This window comes from Henckelia pumila, chromosome 4, assembly GCF_033568475.1.
Source record: "Henckelia pumila isolate YLH828 chromosome 4, ASM3356847v2, whole genome shotgun sequence".
Classification (NCBI taxonomy): Eukaryota; Viridiplantae; Streptophyta; class Magnoliopsida; order Lamiales; family Gesneriaceae; genus Henckelia; species Henckelia pumila.
This window is the reverse complement of record NC_133123.1, coordinates 135,190,514-135,203,014: the sequence shown is the minus strand read 5'-3', so window position 1 is coordinate 135,203,014 and position 12,501 is coordinate 135,190,514. Positions and strand designations below refer to the sequence as shown.

At 34.0% G+C, this 12,501-nt stretch overlaps 1 protein-coding gene across 1 annotated transcript; it reads right to left on the bottom strand.

The window, feature by feature from the left end:
• Positions 1-352: 352 nt before the first annotated feature.
• On the bottom strand, positions 353-9,425 carry LOC140859905 (uncharacterized). Its single transcript, XM_073262522.1, has 18 exons — positions 9,018-9,425; positions 7,993-8,062; positions 7,247-7,834; positions 7,002-7,169; positions 6,792-6,905; positions 5,936-5,994; positions 5,660-5,726; positions 5,518-5,569; positions 5,326-5,418; positions 5,046-5,129; positions 4,229-4,650; positions 3,762-3,823; positions 3,153-3,222; positions 2,361-2,441; positions 2,157-2,258; positions 1,778-1,902; positions 1,479-1,599; positions 353-802 (listed from the first exon to the last, which is right to left on the bottom strand). The coding sequence occupies exons 1-18, from the start codon at positions 9,086-9,088 to the stop codon at positions 692-694; spliced, it is 2,460 nt and encodes an 819-aa protein (XP_073118623.1). The 5' UTR covers positions 9,089-9,425; the 3' UTR covers positions 353-691.
• Between the last annotated feature and the right edge of the window lie 3,076 nt (positions 9,426-12,501).

The window sequence follows — 12,501 nt, the reverse complement described above, 5'->3', positions numbered from 1 at the left end:
CATTTGCAATGATGTATACATTGTAAAAGAGTGATGAAGACACCATATTGTCTTAATCTAATCAATTAGAGTCCATTGGATGCAACTCAAACAGTTTCCCATTTTTATGCAGCAGAAGAAAGTAAGATCGAAAGGGATCAACAGGGAATTTCTTGTCCAACTGATGATGTTAAGCCTGCTTCATCACCCTGATGTTTTGCTGTTCATCTTCCCAGTATAAAGTTTCATTATTCTCAGTTCAAAATTGTATGCCAAAAACATAAGTATTTTTCTTAAATAGGTGTTTGTCCGAATACAAATGTCTACTTAATCCATTCCCAGCAGAATTGGTCCAAGAAAAACAGGAGACTGACAAGAATATGACAACTCACTCAACAATAATAACAACAATTACTATTGTCATCATATTCCACTATTGTAAAAAAGATTTGAGTACCTTAGCTATAGCAGAGACTTTACAATTTAGCTAAACTTGATGAGTCACGTCTCTTATATTTCTTATCTTTACCGACCTATTATTGTCAATGAATCAAAAAACAAACAATAGCCGTCTATATATGTCCTCATATGTGCTAAAAGAAAGGAACCAGAATCTTTATATGGCTCTTGAAGAGCCTGCCTGGGTAAATGGCGTTCCTTATCTTACAGGATTCCCTGTGACAACAGTACCATCATTCAAGTGCCTCTTTTTTCAATTCTCTTCAACCGGGTGATCATTTGTTTTCTCATGTTCAGTGCTTGAACTCTGTCCGTCGTTTGATGTTCCTCCATCATTGGGTTCCTCAACACTCGACTTTGCCTGCTACAGTGGGGTTTTTTTTTTTAAACAGAAAGTGATCAGTGTCGATATCGGTAGCTGTTTCTAGAGTTTGTAAACAAATGTCCCAAGAAAACTTTCCAGAGATTGTCGTGGTTTCGCCACTTGGGACAGAAAACGATGAGTAGATTAGAATAATGACCATACACAAAGTTTGGTGTGATTTATATAGACACCAAAAGACTTGAATCACAATGACACGCTACAATTTTCCTGTGGCTTACATTAGCATGCCTTACAGTGGCAGATGTTACCAAGATATTCAAATCTCAGCGTGTGTGTGTGTTTGTCTTTTTTTTTTTTTTTTAACTTTTGAGCTGGGCCCCCGAACGTTCAGGGTCTGAGCCTAAACCCTCGCCTTTCTGACAGTTCCTTCTGCTAAACATTTTACTAAAAGATGCAAGATTTTTTATACATTATAGGCGTGTGCATATTCTTTTTCTAAACCTTCAAGAAGTGTAAATGTGATTAGGTCAAAGTTCAGAGCATTAGAAGCTAGCATAGCATAGTTATAGGAACGGAATACTAATGAAACCTGGTATTAATAGACGACAAATGCAACCTGGATGTGTAGCAAGCACCAGACAATCAACCAATAAAAAAACCATGGACTAAATATATCATATTAAACACCGCAAGAGAAGTGGAAGCACTGACTGACCTTGTTCCTGTCGCGCCATCCTAGCCCAAATGGTCTAGATAGTAAGCTTATCTTTCTTGCCTGAATTTCTAGAGAAGGATCTTGATTACTTCGAATGACAGAAGAATCTTGCTGCATAGATCTGAAAAAATCATACATCAGCAATAAACAGAATTCTTTAAATGAAACGGGGCACCAAAAAGAAAGACAGAAAAAAGATGGCAAGAAAAGCATATTGCTTACATCAAAATAAGTTCGGTTTTCGTAGTTGCAAATGGATATAATTGACAGAAATTTATATTGAGGAGACTAGAAGATACCGTGGAGAAGGTTGGGCTTTGGTTTGCCCAGACTGGTACTGTAAAGTTGCCTCAAGCATGGACTCTGCCATAACGGCTCTCTTTTCCATCTCAGCAAGAGCATTGGTTGCTTCTTCATATTTTTCCTAAAAATGATCATATCAATATCTTTAACATTAAACCTCAAATTATGGCAAAGCAGCAATTATTTTTGAAACAAGTCACCATATTAACGAAAAATTTGGAAGAAATTCATTACAAAACAAATTACAAGAGATCTCAAGGATTTATCGTTTTATAATATTATCAGCTTTTGTTTCACATATTTTTAGACTGAGTGCTTTGAACAATATATAACATAAGTATGCAAACAATCCCAATTCTCAAAGGAGGTAAAAACCTGAAGCACTTGAGAGGCATATCTCTGGGCAGAAGCATCTTGTTCGGCAAATCTTCGAGCGTCCTCAGTCACCTTCTGTTCTTGTTCTACCCTCATTAAGATCTATAGAAAAATCCAAAAATTTACACACCATGAATAACGGGTAATTATCAGATAAAGAATAATTAACATTATCTTAACTAAATCTTATAGCAATATTATTACCTGAAGCATGGCATTTTCCTGTTCCTGCTTACCATCATAGGCCTGCCGAAGCTCAGACAGATCTCGCTCCAATTGTTCCACCTAAATTTGTTGAGCCAAAATCAAATAGTCATAATTTCACTAGGATAATTCAATGCAAACTTCAAAGATAAAAACGCCAATCCAGTACAAGTCACTGGTTAAATTTTTCAAAAATTGCTGATCTTACCCAGTCCAGAGACCACAAACTACCAAGAAGTTTGAAAATCGTTAGTTCATATCTAGTTTTTGTACATTTTTAACACACATTAACCATGTTACTTCGAAGAACCAAGACCAGTAGATTAATCCAGTTGCACTCACCTCTATAAGGTAGAAAATAAGTAAAAATGCCACCACTAAAGTATTTGCATCAGAAATCAGGCCAATTTCTACAACAAAATAAAGCATATGCTAGATTCATAACTCAAGAAAGGAAAAAACTGTCATCTATAAGACCTACATATACAGACAATACTCCAAAAGAGAAGCATTTTTCACAAAACTTCACCATCCAAATACCCTACTGTGTCATCAATTATACAGTATTTATATGTAATCACTGGCTCCAGGACTGACTGAAATTAAGATTTCAGTTAGTTAGCAAAGAAATAAAATCACATGGATGGGAATGAGAAAATTATCCATCAAAAGAAAAAATAAACTAGTGAAGTAAAGTTGGAAGGTGAGGGTTATCAATGGCTTGCATCCTCTAGATCATGCTTCCAAGTATACACACAAGCACAGGAAATGAGTTCATGGAGATTCACACACCCTAGCACTTAATTGTCGCCGATTGTCCTGCTTAACCATCTCCATCAATGCAGTTTCTAGTTCTTCAGCTCTGTACAACAAATATAATGGTGTTAAACTTAAAAAGTAAGAAGTGTAACTCAATCACAAGTATGCAACTCATTTAGCATAAAATTTTACATACAAAGGAATTCTATCATTTATCAACCGGAAAATTGATATTCTGGCCATGATCAAATTATGTTCAGACATTTAATTAGTTAGTGTTCTTTTCAACAAAATTTTGAACAAGTTGTTCACATCCCAAAAGTTAACCTATCAGATGTATTTCTACATAAGCTATTTCAGATTTAGAAGCAGATCTTTATCAATAGATGACAAAATGGAGAAAGATTGACTCAACAATTGGATGGTGGTTAGAGTGCCAACTTGTAAGCATCACATGATATATGATATTTGAAATTTCATTGTTATTAGAGTGTGATAGAATAATAACTGAATTATATGATCACTTACAAAGTTATCTCCTCTATAGCTTACAAGAAGTACAGAATGAAAACAATGAGATGAATGAATATTGCCTTCGGCACAAGTAAATGAAACTCGATAGAAATACAGGCATGTGTTCACCTGAGTTCAGCAGATTGTTTTTCTTCCAGAAGCTTGCACAATTCAACCTTAATCCCTACCACCTGAGTAGAGAAGATTTAAAAATTGAAAATGTTTCAATCAGATAATTTGTGAACGTGACTTAAAAGAAAGCATCGAGTATCAACACAGTCTAACAAGCAATCTGTACAGAGTACTGCGCGTAAAGAAAAATAAATTTTTTAAACATACCTCTTATGAAGTGTTTTTGTTGATTTCTAAGAAACTCAACACAAAATTGAAAACAAAAACTTATAGGATTACAAAAAATTTCCATAAAATATATCAACGAGTCTACTCAATTCATGCCTAATATTTCTATTGGAGATGACGCAGGGACAACAGATATAGTCCAGGTAAAGGAAACTATAAAAATTCTGGTCATGCAAAGGGTATAAACCCGTTATGTAGGAGGACCATGATATCAGGTGCTTGCAAAAGATATCTACCTGATCATGAATATCCTTAACAGAATCAATCTCCTCGTTCCCATTTAAACTCATATACAACCCATTCACATTGTCAGATGTAGCATCCAGGCAAGACTCGCCACCATTCGTTTGTACATCTGTTTGTCCTGGTTTACCAGCACCGACCATCATTGAACCAGGATCTTGTTTGAAACTGTACAATTTTGAAGCCAGGCCCTGGGAATCCTTCCAAATTCGAACCCCTTTTGATCTTTCTTCTAATACAGCCTTGACAACTGGTCGGTTTTTATTTCTCAGGTCCTGTAATCTTGTCTCATTAACATTATGATAGCCCATGCAAGCCGTCAAGACAAGTTGACTACTATCAAATGTAGAGCCAGCTAATGACTGAAGAAGGGTAACAGCATCTCCAGCATCCTTGGTTGTAACTAATGCAGGTCCTGCACAAAACTGAACAAAGGTAAGTTTGATCCTGCAAAAAGGTCACCATAAGTTAGTACACATAAGACTCAAAAAAGTTCATAAGTTAGTTCATGCATACTAGTAAATTGAGTACATATGTTGGGTTTCACGAATTATACCATTAATTAGAGAGAGGATCTATTTTAGAAAATTAAAAGTGTCTGTGCATATATATATCTGTGTGTGTGTGTGTGTGTGTGTGTGTGTGTGTGTGTTTGTGTGTGTGATAGTTACAATAAATTTTTATTTTATAAACAAAAAAAGTAAGCCAAGAGACCAAGGCAGCTAATGTACATAGAGATATCACATCCAGATGACAGAATTTCGGTAAATTTATCACAATGATTAAATAAAGAATGTCGTGACACATTACCATATAATTCCATTAAAGAAAGTGCGGTCCGAAAGAGCATTACACGATTTCCTTGAAATAGAAGCACGTCCCAGACCCGAAGAACTGAAAGCAGACAGAACACATCAGGTCTAAAGCTTTTCGTAAAAAATCGCTTGCTTTAAAGCTAATAAGGAGAAAGGGAGGGGAGTTCATATATTTGTGAAACAACTAACTATAATAGCATGAAGAGTCAGTGGCATCTAAGCCGCCAAAATGATATTTATATTAACTTTTGAATGTTCGAGACAAAGAACCAGACCACTTTCCCATGGAAGCATGTTCATAAATATTGAGAGAAACCACGGCCCAGCCACCCATGCCACCTGCACTCCCAAGTAATCTAGATGGTTTACTGCAACAGATAAAAAATTAATGAGGACCAGAAAGACTTGATGAAGTTAAAATCCAATTAGGATAGCTGTGAACAACAAATCATTAAATAGGAACAAACCCAATTTTGGAAATTTTTCTCGAACCAACTCCTCGAGAACAAGTTGGTCAACCTGCCCAAAGGCGATGCAACAGAAGAAATCTTAAATATTCATATTGAAATTTATAGAAAGAACACCTGATCAAAAACCAAAAACGAGTACCTGAGCCTCAATCATTTCTTCTGAATAATACCCTTCAAAATAGTCATCTAGTATTCCCATTAAAGTCCTGAAAATCAAGGAACTTCTTACGTTCTGAATAGTTTACTACATGTTCGTGACGAACACCAACAATGTATAAAATATGTAATTAAGCTCATCAATGAGATAGTAAAATGCACGTTGATGTGCAAGGTAAGCGTCTTTGCATAGTTAGCTCCTCTAAGAAATAAAAGTAAAAATACCAAACAAAAAAAGTGAACCATAATTGAAACCAACCAAAATGCATTCTCCTCTGGCATCAGAAGCAATAACAAGCCAGCGAAGAAATTCATGGCCTGCATAAATTGGAAGTAAACATCAGCAATGCCATAAAGCAAGAGATATTTTATAAGAATGGTTCACAACATCAAATCAAAAATTTAATCAAAGATTTAATGAGCAAAAGATTATTTAAAAAAAAAAAACTCGTGAAATAAAATCATGAATTTTCAGCATGAAAATCACTTGCTGCATTAGGAATATGAATAGCCTCCACTAAAAAATCTTTTTTGAAAAAACTAAAGGAACCATCAAAACAACACAGAAACCAAAACACTGAATGAGATGCTTGCAAATGAACAAAACGGCACTTGCAAGTGTAAAAAAAAGTGAAATGCTGGTGAAGTTGATCAGTATAGCATCAAATAAACACTCAGAAATACAATGTGGGCCTTACAATGAGATATTAATCCCAAAATCATATCAAGAGCCACATTAGTGAATTTAAAATATATAAACATCTTACTACATCTTTCATTGACCTAAAGCCGAGTCCCAACCCCCACCTTCATTAACAACCTAGAACCAACTCACCTCCAATAAATCACTACTAAAAAAAGAACAAAAAGAACAAAAGAGTAGATTACGATTATGGGAACTGGATAAACAGGATAGAGCATATATGGGCCATCATGAAGAAAATTGAAACAATCGGGATGAGTGTTTTAAAAACCAGCCACTCATTTCTCCACACCATGGGATACTGTCTTATGCCTAGCAGATCTACAACGAGGCACAGTTATCTTAGCAGCCATCAGCAATTTTCATGAGCCTGACATGTTAAAGATCAGCGAAATCTTTCTGACATAAATACCTGGCAGTAGCCCACAGAGGGATTATGCCGAGCATATGCTGTCAATAAACGCCTTAAAGCATTTCTACCATCCTCATCCAAAGCAGGATGTCCAGGAAATGTGCGAGGCAAATCCTGCATTTCAAGTGAAACAAGGTTTCCTCGTTGAAGTGATAATTTAAGCATTTAGAAGTACTAGTACAGCAACTTCACAAGTTAAGAATAAATAACCTTCTCAATCTGCCCTTTCCATTTTTCTGGCACACCCCCACGCTCCAGCCCATGATTCTTGTCCTCGGGTACCTTATGTTTGCTTTCTACATTAGTATCTGAAGCAAGCAAATCGCTATAGTATCTCTCAATTCGACGTTTTCTAACACCCACAAAGGCCTGCCACAACTGCAAGTCAAAGCAAAAGAGTGAATGAAGTTGCTAGAGAAAAAAGGCAAAATGCAAATCAAGAATGTTCACTAAACCTCTCCCCTAAGTGCCATCGGGACTCCTCCTTGAACAAGACATTCTAGTTCTTCCTTCCAAGGGGGTAGAGATTCGGAATAAGTTTCATTGGCAGTAGAACCCGTTGCAGGGGAATGAGCACTGTCACATGATGGGATGTCTTGAACAGGATCTGACTCTGATCTCTCCAAATCATAAAACTCTTCGTCAGAATCATCTTCAGATGCGCCTTTTACAGGCCTTGCTTCTTTGATTGCAGGGAGTTGCTTGCCATCAACAGAAGCTAGTTCATTTTTTACCAAATTCATTTTTGCTGTCACACGACAACTCATCATGTCCTCTATGGCTCGAAGAGATGGTCTGATCTCTGTCCATATTTGGATACAATGAACTTTTGTCTCCGTAGAAGACGGAATTTTCTTGTCTTCTTCGATAAGGTTACCAGAATTAGGATTCTTGCCATCCGAATCGTCATTCATTGCCTTGGTTGATTCAACATTGAACTTTATGGCATTATCTTTGTCAGAGAGATTCCTATCCAACTGAACTGACTCAGCTTGCCTTTCCACGAAGTCCTTCCACCTATCTGATCTCTCCTCCTCCTCTTCCTAAAACCACGCCAAATTGGAACCGTAAAGTTCTCTTTATTAATTAGTGTAAGCAAAAAGAATATGTCAACTTTGATAATAATTTTTTTAAAAAAATAAAATAAACTAAAAAGACACTGAGGTTTCAGAAGATTAAGTTTGCTCAGAGGAGGCAAAACCTTGTAAATATTAGCATACTCGCGGTATCTTTGCAAATGTTGAGGTCTAACTGCAAACCCATATGCATCCCTGCAAAAATTGGAGGAACTTGAATCTAAGTAATAATTCTTTCTGATACACGGCAGACTTGAAACTTTCTTTCAGGTTTTGATTTTTTATAAACACAAAAAAAGTAAAAACAGGACTTTAGAAAAAGCCTCGCTATAGATATTAGCTGCATTGTTTTTCCAGTAACATATAATTTCCTTTCTTTGAAAAATAAAAATTCACCTCTATTATCTCATTGTTATTGGATCAATCATAAAAAAACATAGTAGAATTACTATCACAAACATAATGACATACGTTTACACATCTAGAATCAATTAAAAAATACTTTTACTATTTCGCAGACCTGCAGTCAACCTCAGAATCAGGTTAAATAGAAACATTCTCGCCACGAAAGGGTGTTAGCATCATCATTTGTCCTCGCTCCTAACTACCGCAGTTCAACACTCACCTAGAGTTTTTTTTTCCGAAGTGCCTCCTTGATTTTTATTTAAACCAAAAAAAATGGCAGAAGGTATTTACTTCTTTTGAAATTTCAACTATTTATTTAATATGAGTAAATAAATTTCTTGAATTCAGTAAGATTAAACCATCAAATTCTTATCTGTTTTCAAGGAAATAGGGCAAATTCACTCTCATTTCGAACGTATATATAAATTCAAATCTCAAACCCCAATGACAAAATTCACACTTTAACCATAATTTTTCTCATATTAAATTCCTTCAAACCGTACACTGATCCAGTGTACAAGCGCGCTATATAAATTGAAAAATCCGAATAGAATCAGAAAATATAGAGAGATCAAATTTAGTTCAAAGATGTCCGGAAAACAGGACGCAAACTCTACAATGTAGAGCGACAGATCGCAGAGAAACCAATTCAATAACTCCCAAAAAATTATGCACCGAAAGAAAAATCAAGAAAAATGGACACGTGGAGTGATGAAAACAAGGTGGCGCGTTGTCAATTCTATACCTTTTGTAATCCGAAATGACAGGATTCTGATTCAATACCACTCCTGCCGCCGCCGCCCCTTTAGCCTTCATAATCGGAAACAAAATCCAACCCAACTACCAAAGATCTCTCCTTTCTTCAATGGAACTTGATCTTGTAACCAGTTTCGATCTATACAACACCGTTCCTTAAATTTCTGCACCGGAAAAAACCGTAAAGTGAGTAAATTTGAAATGGGTCTTCGTGCTTTCTTGTTTTCTCGATACAGTCAGTGTCACTGAGCAGTGAGTAGGCCTCGACACTAGAGGTGTGAAGAAGGCGAGGGCGGTGTGGGGTTGGAGGAGTGGGGGAAAATGTGGGGGTAGAGGGGGGCTTAATCATCACATGGAAACTGCGAATTTGGCGTCATAATTACATGTGAGAGAGTGGTTTCTTAGCACGGAGTTCGAGTACAAGTTTGCTGCAACTTGGAGGGCATAGATTACTCATTACTCTATTACAGATATTAGAAATCTTTATATTTTTTTATTTAAATTTAAATTTAACTATAAAAGTAAATAATGAAATTTTATTTTGAACTTTTTTTTATCTGCATTTCTATAGATAGATAATTTATCAGTGTGAATAAAATAGGAAAAATTTCAAACTACGGCGTAATAACATTAAAAAAAATTGGTTTCCAAGGAGTGATTTAAATTTAAGATCTGCAAAGTTTTCTTTTTGTTTCCTTTTCAAATATAAAGAGTTGTTATGGGAAAATATTGATGGAGATATGCCAATGTTTACACGATAAGATACTTTTTTATTTTGTATGCTATTGTATAATAATGTAATAATAATGTAATATAATTAGATATTTTGAAAAATGGATGAATTTTTTAATTAAAATAATTAATCACGATTTTTATATGTATTGATGTGCTTCTGGAGAAGAAAAGAAAATAGCACCAATTAAAACATTATAATATTTTTTAAATCAAAAAAAAACGAACACAATACATCTCTTATTTTGATAACTTTTACTGTTAGAAATTTTGTGCACAAAAATATATTACAACATTTCCTTTAAAAAATCAAAAAAAATTGTTCTCAGTCAAAAACAAAATCAAAAGATTTATTTGATTTTGTTTTCATGATATGCCTGCATTGTTTCGGATTCTGGACATAGCTTTGGATATTTTACTAATTATAGATAGTATCTCAAATTTGGCAGAGGTGACAATTTTTTAATGAAATTGTTTTTTTAATTATTTATGTTTGGATTTTTGTGTTTTTTTATCTGTTATATTATAAAATTTCAATTTTAGTTTTATGTTTTTCGATCTTAGTGATTTTATTCTTTTTTTTATCGAAATTACACTATACACGTCACCATTATGTTTGTGTCACGTCAACGCCACGTCAAAAAAATATTAAAATTATCAAAAATAAAAGCAAAGAAGCAAATTAATACTGAAATTTGACAATATAAAAGACACACATTTTTTTTTAGAGTTAAAGACAGACATAAATATGCTTTTAAGTAAATTTTTTTTTTGAGTCAATGTGCTTTTAATGAAACATAAGATCACTAAATTTTAATTCTCGATAAATTTTAAAATATGTTCTAAAAATTTTTTTCTCCGAATTTCACGAATGCTTATGCAAATGTTTATCTATAAGCAAGTTGAAGTTTTTTTTTTTCTCTAATCTAACAACTTGTGTCATCGTCTTATATACAACTCACAAACATAAATACTAACATCACACGCTACAATTTGACCTAATTCAAAACAAAAAAAACCCACGGATTTGAAAGTTGGAAAAGAAAGATGCATCTATGGCCGTCTCTGAGGCTACGGGATTCCTTCGGCAGCGCTTATCTGAAGAAGCTGGAGTGGAATCTTCATCGAATGAATACTACAAAGCAGCGCTCCGAAACCAGCGGCACTGATTGCGGGAATCAGCAGAAGCTTCTGGATGACGAAAATGATATTCCTGCACAATTATCGAATTCAAAGAGTGGAGGATTCATCTTGCTTTGCAGAGAAGTCCTCATGGTCCTCTCCTGCTGTTATTGTTGTTTCTGCTGTGGAGGTGAGTGCTACTGTGTTATCTGCTTGCTAACCCTTGATTGTTGAATTATCGCTTTATTTCTCTTAATTCGGAACAAATTTCACCTTAGGAAATTAGAATTGGCATCCAAAATCTCAGCTGGATTAACAATTTGTTATTCTCCTAAATTAATGATTCAGCTTGCGTCGAGGAAGAAAGCAGTCGAAGGATAATTGTCCGCAGGAATCACCTTGTATCATATATGTTGATTGATCATGGTGAATATAACTATGTTTAATGGTAAAACCTTTTATGAATTTACTTGCTTCCCATCCCAATTTCTCCTGGGTAAATGGCCTCTGTATGTACAGCTAGATATATAAATCACATTTTCTAGCTAGTGGGAATATCCAAATTTTCTGAAATTTCTAACTATCCGTTCTCATATATCATCATATATGAACAATTGTGATTTTAATAATAGTTAGTTGGTAACGTTTGTTTAAATTTTTTTACATGTGATTATTTTGAGCTTATGTTTGAAGTTGGTAAGTCTATGTTATTCCGGTGTTTTGACGTAAGATGTTAACATAAACATCTGAACCACCAAACATCTTATATAAAAGTTGCAACAAGCCAACCTCCTGTTTTCCCAACTTGCCTTTATGGCATGACTTTTGGATTGTATAGTAAAATCTTGGATAGATAGAATGGATCCAGTGTTCATTACTTGAATTTTTTTATGGACTAAAGTAGTGTTTGCAATCTCTAAATACAAGTGATTATGAATTTTTTTAATAACTTATTTTTAGAGGTTGCAAACAGTAACTAAATGGAAGGGAATTTCAAGTTCATTATGGTCTATTTTAATTTGCGTCAAATCAAATTGATCAACAACTTCGATGATTTGCCTTTATTTATTTTTTTTTACATAAAATAAAATCGTGATAAAATCCCATTTTAAATTTTATTTTTTGAAAAAGAAATGTTTAAGAAACCAAATTTAATTGGAAAATATATATATTTTAGAAAATACATTAAAAAAAGAAAAAACAAAATTAATACTCCCTCCGTTTCATATATGTTGTCTTGTTTTAGTTTTCACAAGAATTAAGAAAAATTTATTGGGAAAGTAAAATTTATATAAACTTTTTATTTTATCCCTATTTAATGTATTAAAAAATGATTACACAATTTTCAAGGTGTAGTTAATATGGGTATATTAATAAAGAAGTGTAAAAAAATGAAACGTCCTAAACTTCTAAATTTCTAAAATGCGGAAAATTTAAAAAATTTTCTTTTTCTTTTAATTTTAAAATAAATACTAAGTAAAATATTTATATATATATATATATATACATATATGCCCATACATATATGTACAACCATAAAAGAGATTTAAAATTTAATAAATAATTATGCAACATAAAAATAATTACTAAAACGTCTGAATCATGCAATACTTAAAATA